The sequence below is a fragment of the Leptodactylus fuscus genome, chromosome 5 (genome assembly GCF_031893055.1).
Source record: "Leptodactylus fuscus isolate aLepFus1 chromosome 5, aLepFus1.hap2, whole genome shotgun sequence".
Lineage (NCBI taxonomy): Eukaryota > Metazoa > Chordata > Amphibia > Anura > Leptodactylidae > Leptodactylus > Leptodactylus fuscus.
The window spans coordinates 43,286,020-43,302,512 of record NC_134269.1 but is presented as its reverse complement, the minus strand read 5'-3'; the positions used below and the strand labels follow the sequence as shown (position 1 = coordinate 43,302,512).

At 42.7% G+C, this 16,493-nt stretch overlaps 2 protein-coding genes across 2 annotated transcripts; one reads left to right on the top strand and one right to left on the bottom strand.

Moving 5' to 3' along the window:
* Nucleotides 1–626: 626 nt before the first annotated feature.
* On the bottom strand, nucleotides 627–5,225 carry SNRPG (small nuclear ribonucleoprotein polypeptide G). The gene is made up of 4 exons (XM_075276153.1): nucleotides 5,115–5,225; nucleotides 2,490–2,512; nucleotides 1,442–1,566; nucleotides 627–817 (listed from the first exon to the last, which is right to left on the bottom strand). Exons 1-4 carry the CDS (start codon nucleotides 5,144–5,146, stop codon nucleotides 767–769), a joined length of 231 nt encoding a protein of 76 aa, XP_075132254.1. The 5' UTR covers nucleotides 5,147–5,225; the 3' UTR covers nucleotides 627–766.
* A 291-nt stretch (nucleotides 5,226–5,516) lies between these two features.
* FAM136A (family with sequence similarity 136 member A) lies at nucleotides 5,517–13,305 on the top strand. The gene is made up of 3 exons (XM_075276151.1): nucleotides 5,517–5,648; nucleotides 8,641–8,781; nucleotides 12,762–13,305. Exons 1-3 carry the CDS (start codon nucleotides 5,562–5,564, stop codon nucleotides 12,957–12,959), a joined length of 426 nt encoding a protein of 141 aa, XP_075132252.1. The 5' UTR covers nucleotides 5,517–5,561; the 3' UTR covers nucleotides 12,960–13,305.
* The last annotated feature ends 3,188 nt before the right edge of the window (nucleotides 13,306–16,493 follow it).

Genomic DNA, 16,493 nt, shown 5'->3' with positions numbered 1-16,493 from the left:
GTACTGGGGAGGCGTTCCTCCCCGCTCTCACAGTATAGTGCTATAGGCGCTGCTGTGAAGAAGGGCATGCCTGACAGTGAAGAGCTACGATACTGGCACAGATCATGAAAGCCGACAGTGTGCTGAATTCAGCGCATTGTTGGCTTTCTAGTGATATATAACCACATCTGTCTTAAGTGATGAAAGGTCCTCTTTAAGTGGATATTGTTTCTCTTTTACAGGTTACCAAGCAGACCCAAAGAACAGAAACCCAAATGCTAGTGTGAACCTAGCTATAGCTTTCTAAGTAAATCTTCCCCATTATTGGGGGAATAGCCTATGAAGTGTTATGTAAAGCAAAGTACCATAAACAGAAATGCGGATAGATCACCTGTACATTTCTCTGCCTTGTGACCTTTCCAGCTGAAACTTTCCATTTCCTGTACCATAGCATCCTGGGACTTGTAGTTTCAAAAGAACTAAAACGTTAAAGTGGGTTTTTTAATACAGTGATAGAGGATAAGTGGCACATTGGTGGGGTTCTCGTACCAGAAGTGTGAAATGGCCATGCAGAGTTAATGCAGCTCAGCCCCCATTAAAGTGAACTAGACTGTTTGTAATGTAATAAAAAGGCAGAAATCTTCTCAGTGGAAAGTTTTAATACAAAACAAAAAACAGAAGTCACACACATACATAAAGGGTCTTCCACACACGTCATTCATTCAGGATTCTGGTCATGTAATAAGTAGGGCTGAGATCTTCCAAGTATTCATCTGTAAGCACAGTACTATACTCGCTCCAACGCTTCCAACATAATGATGCTGTTCCCTCTTATTACCTGGCAAAGAAAGAAAGGAGAAGGCATCACAAGTGTGTCAGAAGATACATCACACCAGGCAGAGGAATTGTTTCTATGAATGAGTCTAAGCTTCTCATTCTAGAAAAAAAATTAAATTTTTATATATATATATATATATATAGCCATCTTTCCCGACACCCCAATACACATGCATCCTGGGGTTCATAGATTCTGAATGGCTCTGACAAGGTTGAGCATTAATCGAAGATACACATTAGAGGCAGCACTACAACAATGGGGGCCTCCTATATTAAGGACCATCTACAGGTTATTAGGGGTTCCCACTGTTATATAACGGAAATGTATCACATTATCACCTACAGAAGAATATTTGCACTTTGCTGCACTTCTGTATACATCATATGGAGGCATGTTTTGGATTCTGCACACAAACAAGTGCCATGTTTTCTGGGACAGTGTTCTAAATATGCAATATAAATGATAAATGAAGTAGAGTGCTACATTGAGACCATAAAGGTGTGACAATGATGGATTATGTGTCTCCATAGATATGGTTTTGCTGAATACATAAGGCCCAAGAGGCAGTAACAAAATTGTACAGGTAAAAATCCTCTTGTATCATCCCATCGATGTCACACTTACCACCATGCCAATGTTGTTCTGATGTCCAGTACCTGACACCTCTGTGCACTCATCTACTACCAGGTTCATGAATGGGTCGAATCCTCTCAGGATCCCTTGTACGTGTCTGCCGCCATTCAGTTTCACTGTGTAAGAGACAGACAAGATATAGCTGTTTGCACAATACTTGGAGATCAACAGAACTATATAATAAGAGACACAAGGTGGAAGTAATGTAAAGAATACAACCCACAAATCATCTGGTAACTGAGACTACCACCATATCTACATTGCCACCTCTAGTTTAGGGTTGAGTGCTCGGGATTCCGATCCCGATCTTTTTAGGCTGGATCGAGGTCGGAGGTTATTTCCCACAATGTTTTGCTACTGGCCAAGCATTGTGTGAAAAGCTAACAATATTAGCTAGGTCCCATAGGAATGAATGGATGCAGCCGGCACACAGCTTGTGCCGGCGTCCGGCAGCTTAACCCCCTGCGCACTGGCTGCGTCCATTCATTCTAATAGGAGACTAGCTAACACTTAACTGCACAGTTCGCTGTTCTCGCTCCTCTTCTCACCTCACTGCCCTCGCCTCCCAGGTTAGTGTTACAGACCTAGCAAGAAGGCGGGGCTTGTGGCTTAGGAGAGTGTGGGCGGGTACTCGGAGGGGAGACATCACGTTTTTAAAATCCAGCGATCTGTGCAGGTAAGTGGACACCAGGGGGGACTAAGTAGCCAGAGGATTTTTTTAAATCACTACACAGCATGTAGTCTAACAATTAAAGGGTTCAATTTTTAGACTCCATGCTGTGTAGTGAATAGGATAGTTTTTAAAATCCGATCTCCGATTATTAAAAAAAAAAAAAATCCCATCGACTTGCATTGGGATCGGAATCAATTGGAAAATGATTGGAAATTGGATTTTAAAAACAATCCTGAAATCTCAAGATCGGTTCAACCCTACTCTAGTTACATAGTATGGCTATATAAAGATATACGTACATCAAGTGCAACACCCTAGTGGCATCTATGTTTTATATTCTTTCTAAGATACAATCAAGATACTTACAAGACAGCTTCTTGTCCATGAACCTAAAAGACAATAATTCATAATTAGTACATGAGAAATAGAATTTACATACACTAATATGTGTAGAGGAGGACGTTACAGTGGTGATATTTTTGTCTCTAGCCCATGGCACCAAAAGCAAGTCTGTACGTTTTCTAATGTCAGAGATGGAACTGTTTGGAGTGACCCCCCCCCTCCTATTTTTCTCTACATGTTACCCAGCCCTGTATTCCATACACAATAATATTCAGGGGAGGTGGAAACAGCTCTCAATACAAAAGCATGGGAAAGAGTGAAAAATGCAGGATTTTGCAGGAAGTATCCAAGTATATCAAAAAAATATTAATGACAGAAATACTGCCTGAAAATGAAAATGTGTGTGAAAATTTAGTTACGCTTCTTTTTTACCATAATCTACCACTATACATATTTAAAGGGGTTTACCAGGAAAACCCAGGAGTGGGCTGAGGTTGTGCTCAAATAGAAAATGTGACCTCCCCCTAATCCTCATTTCTAGCGTTGGGTTCCCCATTCCGTTCTATACTGGAAATGAAGCGGCTCAGGAGACTGCTGTGACCAATCTCTGGAATCTGCAGTCACATGTTGGGTATCATGATGTAGAAGCAGTGACGCTACCAATACTCAACATGTGACTACTGAGATCGGTGGTTGGTAACTGCAGTGCCCTGAGACAGTGGGGGCATGGAACAGAACAGAGGACTGGGGTAGGAGAGTATTGCTTTATCATGGCATGAAAAAATCCCAGCCATCTTAATTTAAAAAGCACCTTCCATGTCCTCAGACACATGTGGTTTAACATACTGCACTGTCAGTTTTCCCATTATGTGCCCCTGGGCTGGAGATATTGGTGCAGTTAATTTCGGCACCGATCTCTGCCCGCTAGGAAGGCGTTCCTGACAGTCTAGCCGGGCTGTGACAAACGCCCCTCCTGACACTACTTGTCCATAGCTCTGTACTGTTAGATGGGGCATCCTTACCGCCCAACGATGACGCTCGTCTGTGAGGAACGCCCCCCAGTACTAGCCTATGGATGAGAACTGTTAGGAGGGGTGTTCCTCAGAGCCTAGCTAGACTGTCAGGAACGCCTTTCTGATGGTGGGCAGAGACAGGTACCAAAACTAAGAGCACCGCTATCAGAGCACTGTCTGCCTTATAGCGGTATAAAAAACTGCATGTGCAGAAGGACATGGAACGTTCTCCTCAGTGGACCAAAATACTTATCTAAAGACTGTCAGACAAAAAATATAGGGCAAATCTAGGTAGTATTTATAAGAACTATCCACCTCGGCCTATAGGCCAACTACCACAAAAAGACAGAATAATCTCTCAAAAAATATATAAATTTATTGAAAATTACATAAAAATTAACAATATATTCAGAAGCAATGGTGCAACCAGCAATAGATGCAATGAACATACATACTAGTAGGTTTCCATGGTATACTCAATAAATAGTCAATGCAATGCTCCATGATATAACATTTTAAGAAAGTGAATGTCACTGGCTATATAAGAATAAATATAAGAACTTGGAATTACCAAAAGCATACTAGGTTACAAGGCCAATGATTTAACACTTAGTGTTGTAAGAGCAACATTGCAGACATGAGAAGATAGCATATGAACTACTAGGACATTACCTTTATGTATTTCATGCACCGATACGCGCCCCGACGCGCGTTTCACCACACAAGTGGCTTCGTCAGGGGGAGATAGCTATCTCCCCCTGACGAAGCCACTTGTGTGGTGAAACGCGCGTCGGGGCGCGTATCGGTGCATGAAATACATAAAGGTAATGTCCTAGTAGTTCATATGCTATCTTCTCATGTCTGCAATGTTGCTCTTACAACACTAAGTGTTAAATCATTGGCCTTGTAACCTAGTATGCTTTTGGTAATTCCAAGTTCTTATATTTATTCTTATATAGCCAGTGACATTCACTTTCTTAAAATGTTATATCATGGAGCATTGCATTGACTATTTATTGAGTATACCATGGAAACCTACTAGTATGTATGTTCATTGCATCTATTGCTGGTTGCACCATTGCTTCTGAATATATTGTTAATTTTTATGTAATTTTCAATAAATTTATATATTTTTTGAGAGATTATTCTGTCTTTTTGTGGTAGTTGGCCTATAGGCCGAGGTGGATAGTACTTATCTAAAGAGTTGCATTTTTTTTTTCCGTATTTTGCAAAAATTGCAACTTTCTAAAGTGGGCCTTTCATGTCCTCAGGCATATGCGGTTCTATATACCGCTAGAAAGTTGACAGCCTAGTAAAGCCATCCACTCCTCCATATCCCTCCACCTCAGGTATTTCCACAAGGACAAATCACGTGTTGCACACGAGGGAGATACATTAAAATTAACAGAAAATTAGTAGCCAATCACAATCCAGCTCTGATCTGTCATACATGCAGCATAAAATGAAAGCTGCAATCTGATTGGCCTCTACGTCCTGTAGCATGGCTACCTCTATCCCATTGTACAGCATGTGCCGGAGAGGCGCCGCTGCCGTCACAGGCCACATCCTGCAATATACTATTACCACATGGCCTGGACTAGTCCTGAGACCCGCCGCCCTTCCCCGGGTGTCTTACTTCTTTAGCTCGGGCGGGTGTGCTTTGCTCATTTTCCTTCCTCGTGTAGCGCCGGCTCGTACCACACAACAGCTCTAGCCGCCAGGAAGCCAGCAACGACGTACAAAGGACGCACACTGTATACGTAACAGGAAGCGGAAAAGGCGGAGACCACTAAGCCGGTCGGCCATCTTTGCTTTGGGCGTGCATGCCCAACCTGTAAAAAGCTTGAATCTAACATAGATTCCTGTGCTATACAGTTATATAACCTGATACACAGCTATGATATTACCCGCCATCTTTATTACCGTTACAGTTATACACTTTACGATTGCCCTTTACTGCCTGAAACAAATATGGCGGATAGTTCTGCCGAGGCGTCCTAGGATACAGGACGTGACGTAGTAAGGGCGGAAGCTTAGGTTTAATGCCCTTGAATCCCATGCTGGTGCATGCTGCTACATAGAAATGGCTGAGGAATATCAGAACCGGCTGCAAAATGCAGTGGACACAATGGTGAAGAGCCTGGAGAGGGAGAATATAAGGAAAATGCAGGTGAGGCCTGTGTGTGAGCCTGTCAGCTATCCACATCATACACAGCAATACAGGAAGCTTCTGATAGAACAGGCTCCATTATCAGTCATTGTTAAAGGGATTGCTCACTTAAAGGGATTGCTTGCCATGGGATGTGTTCATCATAGAAGTGTTAATTGGACTCATTAAAGTCATTGACCCCCTCCATGTACTGTATTTGTGTTGCGGCTTACTTACTACTCTTGACAACGGTTCCTAGAAATTGCCCCGACCACCCTGATGGTTTATATTAGTCGTATAACATTACTGAAGTTGCTAACAAGTTTACTAATATTGGAGCTTGTAACATCGCTAAGGCTTTTTTACACTACCGTTGTTCTGATCCGTCATACAACCAGAAAAACAGTCATGATGGACATAATTATAATAGGGTCCATCAGCTGTTAGTAATTATTTCAGAAATCAATGGACAAAAAGTTGGATTTGCAGGACATTTTCCTCTGAGATTTCTGATAGACTGTGCCAGAGGCTCTGACACTGATGTGAATGTGGACTAAAACTGTCAGAATGATGGGTGCAAATTGAGCACCTCCATATACATCAGTCATCACTGAATTCACTGGTAACTCTGAGCTTTACTGACTTAGTTGTCATTCTGTTAGTTTAACAGTCCACTGTTCCCATTCTGTGACTGATTGTAACAACAGTAGTGTGAAAGAAGCTCAAGACCCGTGTACCCTGATTTCGGGCCAATTCTGCAGCAAACTGCACTCGAATAACACCCAGATTGATACCCAAGTGCATTCTTTGATGCCTTTACCTTATGTTCTGCTACAAGGACACGGAGCAGAATAGGATCTATTTACTCTATTTTGTTTCCAAAGAGACTGGACCATCTGATGCCCCCTTGGATGGCACACTCGGACGTCAGTAAGTGACAGTAGTGTAATTATACTCAGGATCACTGTCTGTCCTTTCACACTCGCGTTGTAGCATCCCAAGGGACTCCATTAACTATAATGGGGTCCATTGGTATCTTTTATGTTCTTCATCATTTTGGCGGACAAAAAAGACAAGTTTGCAGGACTTTTACATCTGTGACTTTAGACAGACTCTACACTGACTCTCTGAATGGACACTCTGATGTAGATGTCACAGTAGCTACAGTCAGAGTATTAGGTTTTAAGTGACCGAACACTTCTCAGCAATTTCACATAAAGGCTAAATTTATTAAGACTGGCGCATCGTACACCAGTTATAATAAACGGCCTGACTGGCGCGGGGAGCAAGAGTTTTATATAGAGGATACATCCTCATCATAGACCTGTCGAAAGTCCCTCCAACAGAATGGAAATCTACTACAGCTGGGAACTGGTCCTAAAACTGGAGTGAGTTAGAATAAATTTATGGGGCGGTGGGCGGTGTAGAAAGTGGAGTAACATCTCAGGGAAGAAGTGTTAGACTGCTACATGCTCCAAATGTATAAAACAGTTGTGTGATGTTTGATGACTTTGGTGCAAAACATATCCCAGCACAGATAATCTTAGTCACTGGCAGAACTGATCTGCCAAAAATCAGCAACACTGCCATGGTAAGGGGGGTCCAGACAGTCTTGTGATCATCAGGTGCCTCATCTTTTAGTCTCGATCAGCACCTTATCTGTTCCTACTAGATTGTGGGAGCTTTAAACCCATTCTGTACATTTCCAGTAGTGCAGGTTTAAAACCCAGGACCTGGGGCCACACGGTGGCTCAGTGGTTAGCACTGCAGCCTTGCAGTGCTGGAGTCGTGGTGTTCAAATCCCGCCAAGGGCATAAAACCATCTGTAAGGAGTTTGTATGTTCTCCCCGTGTTTGCATGGATTTCCATCCCATATTCCAAAAAAGACATAATGATAGGGAAAAATGTATATTGTGAGCTCTATGTGGGGCTCACAATCTACATTAAAAAAAAAAAACCAGGACCTATTACATGTATGGGTTGTGCTCTTAAACAGACAAATGGGTTATTCAAAAACAAAATAAACACGAGAACAGTAGTCAGTACTGTTCTGAAATACAATTTCACATCTATTTTTTTATATTCCTTTTTCCCTGACAAAAATAAAGCGTTGTACATATTGTACCATTTAATGACTTAATAGGTTTCTTTTGATCACAATGCAGTTTACTAGTCTGGCCACAGGGTGGCAGAGTACTGCAGATCTTATCTTACTGTACTTTGAAAACTATTGTAATGTAGTCACGGGGGTGCTGTTGTAATCTCCCATGATGGTTAGGACTAGGTCATCACCCTAGTGAACGCTGCTCTGCCTGCCAAAAAGTAAAGAATGTCCTGTCCTATTATTGACTGTCTGGTTAATGTTTGCAGTGACTTGTGCATTCATCTGCTGGACCCTAGTTGTCTTATTATCATCTTATGAGATATTAAAACTATGTCTTGTGATATATGTCTGCAGCACATCCATATAATATACTGTGTATGCCTGATTGATGGAAATCTGACCAGTGAACCTGAGAACAGTGATGCTGGGTCTTTCTTCCTGGGAGTGCCATGGCCAGCATTGTAGAGGCCTCACCTTGACCCTATCAATCACACTCAGGACTAATAGGAATACTAACTGTAAGCTTAACTTTCTTATCTATTAGTCCCGGACCCCAAAGGGCACAGACCCCAACAGACAAAATCTTGTGGAAAGCCACCACAAAAGAATGCGGACTGTTATAGATGCCGGTGCAGCCCTAACTCCTTGTTAATGCACAGGGTATAGGAGTGGGACATAGATTAAACTGACAGGTGACATGGTCAGGTGTCTACATACTATCAGCCATATACTGCATGTAAAGCAATAGACTTGTCGCTCCTTGGTAATTCCAGATCTAGTTTCCCATTAAGCTTGCTCAGACTTATGGGCTTATTGTAGTATTTATATTGGTTACAGTGTATTGTGCGTTGCTTGTGCATTTGCCATGTTTATGAACTTAATTTTATTTCATTTTTATTCTTCTTGCAGAAAAAGATGTTTGGGTGTAGCGCCGAGTGCTGTGATAATGACAAGGCCTCCATGCAGCAGGTGCACAACTGCATAGAACGCTGCCATGCCCCTCTCGCACAAGCACAAAGTCTGGTGACCAGTGAGCTGGAGAGATTTCAGGTAAGTCATTGAGATAATCCAATACTCCTTAAAGAGGACTGGTCACCTCTATTGCTTAAAGGGGTTATCCGGTTTATTAAAATGTAGGTCATATACTAGGATTCCTCAATATGTACAACTTTGTAATATACATCATGATAAAATTTGTCTACATTTTTTTGCCTTCCATTCAGGTCATGTGACCACATCTGTATACACTGCCTGTATAACATCAGTGTGGGCGCTGCAGTGATAGATGAGGGGGAGTAGACATATAGTACCTATCTGAGCTCCGTCCCAATGCATTGGAAAAGGCAAGGGGGTGGGGGTTGTAGATACACTTGTCTTCCAACAGGTCATATAGTCTTCTGATGTTTGGTTTGGAGGCCTAAATGCTTACAGAGAGTTTGAAAACGAAATGTCATAGATGTGGTTGCGTGACCTGAATGGAAATACGGTAAATGGCCAAGAATTTTAACATGATGTGTATTAGTAAGTTGATTTTGTTGCGGAATCCTGTTAAATGACCAATTTAAACCCAAATAACCCCTTTAAAGAGGATCTTTCATGTCCTCATTAAAGTGCGGTTTTATATATTGCTAAAAAGCCGACATTGTGCTGGATACAGCGCACTGTCGGCCTTCCTGGTATGTGCTCCGGTGATAGAGATATCAAAGCTGTTAGTTTCGGCACAAATGTCTCCACACTGTCAGAAGGGCGTTCCTCATAGCTCATCGTCATCGCTATAAGGAATGCCCGCTTTGGCAGTACTCTAATATAGTTTTGTACTGTCAGAGGGGGTTGGGGGGGGGGCAGCGTTCCTTACAGTCCATTGATGATGCTGAGCTGTGAGGAACGCCCTTCTGACAGTGGGGAGATATCAGTGACGAAACTAACAGCACTGATATCTCTACCACCGGGGCACATACCAGGAAAGTCGAAGGTACGCTGAAGTCAGCCCACTGTCAGCAATCTGGCGTTATATAAAACCCCATTTTCATGAGGACATCAAAGATCCTCTTTAATTAAATAATTCTATTCACCATGGAATGACAATTCTGGAGCATCTTTAGCCATAACTATACAATGTGCCGTTCCTCTCTTATTCCTCCTAGAAATGTTTTACTGACTGAATGAAAAGCGAATATTGTGATTGTCAATTGACCCATAACATTTCTTGTAGAAATAACAGGACATGTCAGTTGCTCATCTTTAAAGTCTTTTCTAGTATTTCTGTATAAACCAGCAGAGGGCAGCAGATCTCTATTGTAAGATGTGTTCATGGTCCCTCTGAGCAACACTTCAAAGGGGCTTATAGACAGCTTCTTCTCCCCACATGTTAAAGGGAATTTCCATGATTTATTTTTATTTATTTTGTTTACTTATATAGCGCCATCATATTCCGCAGCCATTTTCAGAGATTGTCCACACTGTCCCATATAGGGCTCACAATCTAAATTCCTTATTAGTACGTCTTGGAGTTTGGGAGAAAATCAGAGTAACTGGAGGAAACCTATGAAAATGCTGATGTTGTACACAATTCCAAAAATAAAAGAACAGGTAGATGCAATGGTGTATGAAGAGGTGACAAGCCGCCACTGTAGTATCATAGCAAAACCCCAATAATAATAATAATAACATCCAGTCACACATTATTCACAACATCCTGATCCGAACATCCTCCGATCGCCCACCTATAGGAATATCCAATCAAGCAGCGGTCTCAAGACATCTCCAGCCATCTTGACCATATTTTAGAAAACTTAAAGGGACATTTCTTACTCGGGTATAACAACTGAATAAGTAGAACATATTTCTTAATAAGTTGAAGTTAATGCTCAAGAGATGGAAAGTCTGGAGATTTCAACGCCATAATGACAATTTTTCTAGTGCAGAAGAGAGTGAAGTGAAAGAACATTTTCTCATAGTAGCCATCTATGATATTCAGTATACCTAGGAGACAAACCTGGCAAGTCAGTATCTGGGGGAAACGAAAGTATCTTGGAGAAAAGATAGAACTGCCGACCAAAAGAGAGAAACCTTAGGGTAAGACCGCACAGAGTAGTAAGATACCCAGTTCAACCTCACAATGGAAACCATTCTATGTAGCATTCTGACTGGGGTATAATAAATGCGGTGGAGGAAGCGGGACAGGGTTAAATAGTCCCTAGCGCTCAACACAGTGTCAAAAAAGGATAGCTCGACCTCTCTCCAATCCTCACCCATCAGCTCAAGAATGTCTTGTTGCTACCCAATGAGAGCCCTGTAATATGGACAATGACCTGCAGACTGCAGGATAGTGTAGGCCTGTGCTAAAGGTTTGGGAAGGTCAGGGGTCCCAGGGAGATTCTCCAGTTTTGAGAAGGGAGGGAGCCAAACTGAGCCATACAGGCATGTCATGGGAGCTGATGACCCCCCACAAATTCAGTGAAGGGGAGGCGGCCAGTTACAGTGGATATAAAAGTGTCCCTTCCTCTTAATAGCTGTCATGTCACATTATTCTGTCACATGGCCTGTTTGGGGTTGCCCAGGATATGAACACTTTTGATGTTTGATAGGTCATCAGTACCAGATCAGTCCAATATCTGAACCGATCAGTTCCTGCAGCTGCCAGAAGCCATAAACTAAGTATATGGCCGGAAACAGCCACGCTGTCTATTGAAGAAAATAGGAGCTGGGCTACTGCTTTACACTTCTTTTACAGACCGGAAGCTCCATACAATGTATGGAGCTCTGTACACTGTAGTATGTGGCTTCAGGTGATGCTTCAGCAGATCTGTTTGGGGTTTAGATGTCAGACCCTTTTAAAGGGAACCTGTGGGATCGATTTGGGACACTAAACCACCCACAGGTCCTTATAGACAAGAGCTTTAATGTTCCAAATCACCCTGACAGATGCCGTGATTCCGCCAAAATTGCAGGACAAACAGCTTCAGAACGGCTTGCATACGGTCAGTTAAAAAAAACATTAATTTCAATCGGTTTTTAAAGCAAACCGGCGGTGTCTGTATGCGGCCTCTCCACCATGAAACCGCTTTTTTTTTTTTTTTTTTTTTTTTTTTTTTTTTTTTACGGACACAAAATCGGACATGCAGGACTTTGTGCCCGTATAAAAAAAAAGTGGTTTCACACAGGGGTGAACCATTTGTTTCTGATGCCTGAAGCAGACGTCAGAAAGCCGCCGCCCCCCCAGGAGGGGGCGGGACGGGCCGAGCGGAGGGGGCGGGGCCTAGCAGAGCGAGCGTCTTAACAGGCAGTGAACAGGCATGGAGAAGACCTGCTCTCTACCTGAGCGTCAGGGGCGGCCGCTGGACCAGCGCTGCTCCAGTGGCCTCCCGAATCCACCACTCAGTGATGGTGACCCTAAGCCAGTCCAGGACAGCTTGCCCTGGACTGGCTTAGGTCAGCAAAAATGCCACCCTCCCTGGGGCCCTGGCACAGCGCCGCCCGAAGTGGTCGCTTCAGGTCGCCTCATGGGAGGTGCGGCACACCGCCGGTTTGCTTTAAAAATCTATTGAAATGAATGGGCTATTAAACTGATCGTATGCAAGCCGTTCCAAAGCTGTTTTTCCTGCAATTTTGGCGGGTGGACAGCGGCGAAAGAGTAAACACCCCCATTGTGAGTGGGGCTGAGCTGCAATACCAAGCACAGCCACTATACAATCTACGGCACTAAGCTTGGTTGTCAGAGTACTACGGCCTCTTCGGACATCTGATAGATCCTGGTGCCCTAAACCCTCCGTTCTAAACTCTTTGCAAGCTCCTTTAAGATAGGTAAAGCTGTCTTTACGGATACCTCTGACTATGACTGGTGCTTCAGATTGTGCTGGGATTTGTACCTGGCTCCTCCTTAGGACTGGTTTTTAGGATACTGTAGTTACAGATTTCTGAATGCAGCTTTGTATGTGAATGGAGGAGGTTCTCCATTCACATAAAAAGCAGCATTCAGAAGTCTTCTTAATACTGGTATTCTAAGTTCCTCTTTTTCTCACCCTTTGTAGGATCGCCTGGGCCGCTGTACAATGCACTGCAATGACGTGGCAAAGGATTCCCTAGATTCTGGAAGCAAAGAATCAGCAGCAAGAGCTCAGCTGGAAAACTGTGTGATGAAGTGTGCAGAAGACCACATGAACCTCATCCCCAGTATGACCAAGAAGTTAAAGGATGCTTTGGCTGAAGCCGACAGAAAGACCTCTTAATGATGTATGAATGGGATTAGGATAGAAGTTAAGCCTTACTGTGCTCTGTGGCAGGGTCTGAGTCTCCGCACTGACCCTGCAGATGATATCAGATGACTATGACTACTGTCCATGGTTAGAACGTGCACAGTTCAGTTCAGAGTCCATCAGAGATGTCTCCCCGTCTGCTGCCATTTCTTAAATCACAATTTATATGTATTTTTTCCCCCCCTGTGCTGGAATATGTAAAATTGAGGAAGTCATTTATGGTGTAAATGATCATGGACATTGCAGCAGGTGTCATGCTGACTGTGATGGCAACGTATAATGTGGAATTATATAATGCTCAGTGTCACATGTATCTAATGAAATGATATGAAAAGTTGTTTCTGGTTTTAAGAAAAAAAATACATTTTTCTTACTAGGTCCTTCAGTGGCTTATTTTTTTTTTACGGTTCCAATGTTTTTCAGCAGACTTCAGATCTCAGTATTGGGACAGATTTGCACAAATGTGTAAAATCAAAGCAATAGCAACCAATCACAGCACAGCTTTCATATATTATTCTGCTGTTGAAAAATGAACACTGTGCTGCGATTGGTTGCTGAGGGCGGCAAAGACATTTTCTCATTACTGACCAGAAGATGGCGCACTCTTTACTTTCTCTACTGAATTTCCCCTGTGGATTTCACCCCTGTAGGGTGGAATCTGCAGCTAAATCTATGACTAAGTACATGTATATTATATGCACATTTTACAGGGGTTCATTGTGGAATTTGCAATGAAGTCTGCCATTGAATTTTATTGTTATATTATTTCTCATACCATTTATAGAATTCAGAGCTCTTGTTTTCCCAATATACTGTCAAATCCAGGGGGAGTCTGGTCCACATCTGTGTTCGGTGGGGCCGCATGGGGTCCCCTGAACGGAATACCAAACGCCTTAAAAAGCAGTGAGCAATGAAAGCACATGGACCTCATAGACTATAATGGGGTCCGTGTGGTGTCCGCATGAGTCATGCAGAGAGAAAAGTAGTTCATGAAGTAAGCAAACTCCCCGAATGGAATACCGAACGCAGATGTGAATCAGGCCTGACCGTATACTGTATGTACTTTATTTGGATTGAAATCAATTTTAAGTCCATGTCTATGCTGGGGTTTTGGAGCTCTGTATCAGTAAAACTCAGCCTGACTACTGCAACGACAATGGGACAGACTTATTATTTACACCAGTTTTGTGGTGTCAAAAAGTCTCAAACCTCAAGTTTGCTAGTTTTTAAACGCCACTTGTGACAAAACTACCTGTTTTTTTTACAATGCCCAGAACGGATTGTGTTGAGGGTGTGCGGCGGCCCATCCACCCGCCAGATTCATTGTCATTTATGACCGTATACCGATATAAATAATGTCTGAAGTCTGTGCCAGTTACAAGATGGTGTAGGTTTTTGGATAGGCCCACATCTTGTCAGAGGGTCCATCTTATTTAGGCCGAAGCCTGTGCTTTGTCTTAAATCAGGCTTATCCTTCAGCGGTGCAGGGATCATACATACAATACAAGTCTTGATGAAACCCCCCCATTGTATATTAAATGAATCGGCACAAAAGTTTAAGCTGGACATTACGTGACTTGAAGATATTGGAGGAGGTCGGGGACTTTGGGAATCTTATCTGCATTACATTGTGTAATGTGAGCAAAGTATTTGTGCCATTTATATACAACTTAGACAATTCTGTTGCAGGACCATCATCTTTTCATATAGAAGGCCAAGGCTGGAAATGTTCACAGTCTTCAAGTCTTGATCATTGCTTCCTAATGGGTAATAATATCTCAAGGGAAACTCAGTCAAAAGAGGACACAATATGTCCCTGAACTAGACAGAATTTATGAGCACCTGGGGCGTAATGTTACCTGGGATACAGGGTAACCTAGTCATTTGCAGAAGCTCCAGTAAATGGGGGAGGGGTAGAGGAGACATACAACAGCTACATGTCGCTATACATTTGTGTCATTACCTTCTATCTATCTATCTATCTATCTATCTATCTATCTATCTACTTTTGGGAAATTTGCAAAGTCTCAGTATTCTGGCTTAAACGGGTGTTCTAATTCCTTCCCCACACTCAGTAGCTTAAAATAATAAAATTTGTATGTTCGCCTCTCCTTTTGACCAGGGATCCATGTGAGCCTCCATTCAAGTCTCTGGTTTTTGTTGGTCTATCAATGGTGGTTATAAATAGAGGATCACTGCTCATCTACTGGTTGGCTGCATCACCCTTGTGTAAGCCAAGGGTAAGGAGACTGGGAATAAACTCTCCACTGGATCCCTGGCCAGAAGGAGAGGTGAGTATACAGTGTTTGTTATTTTAGGGCTCCTCCTCTTGGAACGCCCCTTAAATTTGCAATGTCGAGACTAATGCTAAACATGAAAATGAATCAGGAATGGGAAGCTTCACATTATTGAGCTTATGCTACTGTCCCAATATGTATTGCCTATTAGGCTGAATTCACACACAGACTGTTTGTTGCAAAATTTAATTGCTGGTTTCACAACTAAAATTCTGGAACAAAGAACTTGTAGAATGGAGGGGAATAGGATTTAAAAAAAAACTCAATTTGGCAAAGTGTGAAATATTTGCATGGATTCTAGGCATGCTTTGCATTTCCCTTTCTGCAGCAGGCCCTATATCAGGGGTACAGGGGTAGGCATCCTTCAGCAATCTAGCTGTTGTCAAACTAAAACTCCCAGCATGCATACTTTGCTGTTCTTTGCTAGGAGTTGCAGATTAGAGGAGTGCTGAAAGTTAAGGGTCCACGACCTGTGTGCCATGGAAATGCTGTGGATTTTCATCACGGATTACCGTACATTCTTTACAATGCATTAACAGAAATCCAAGGCTCCGTCCACACCAAACTGAGCAATGAAGTTTTCAGATTTTGTTGTAAGTTAAAAGGGTACTCCCATCTAACATGGCTATATGTGAGCGGCAGCCTTGACTATATTCAGAACATCCATACAAGTGAATGGAAAGACCTGCACATGCGCATTCATCTCTCCCTCCATTACATCTGTGAAATGAGGTCAAGGAACCTCTGTTGCTTAGACAGATATAGGTTCTAAAGTGGAATATGTATTTATGGGATATCTTGTGGATATAGACAAAAATGCCCACATGAGAAATCCCCTTTAGGTTTGGGAAAAATCTATAAACTCGGCCTAAGCCCCCTTGCACACGACCGTATTAATGGTCAGTGTGCTATCCACGTTTTTCCTGGATAACACACTGACCCATTAATTTCTATGGGCCTGTACGCATAACTATGAATTACACGGTCCCGTGTGCGGGTGAACAGGTGGCACACGGGTGACATCTGTGTGTCCCTTGTGTGTCGCCCGTGCCATTCATTCAAGGCAGCTGGATACCACACGGTCGTGTGCAACTGGCTTAATGGAGATGACCAGTTCTTTCTATAACATAGTACCTCGTACTACCATAGTAGTCTAGACAGTGTTTGAGGATTCATTTCCCGCTTTCACGGCATGAAAAATCCATTTTGG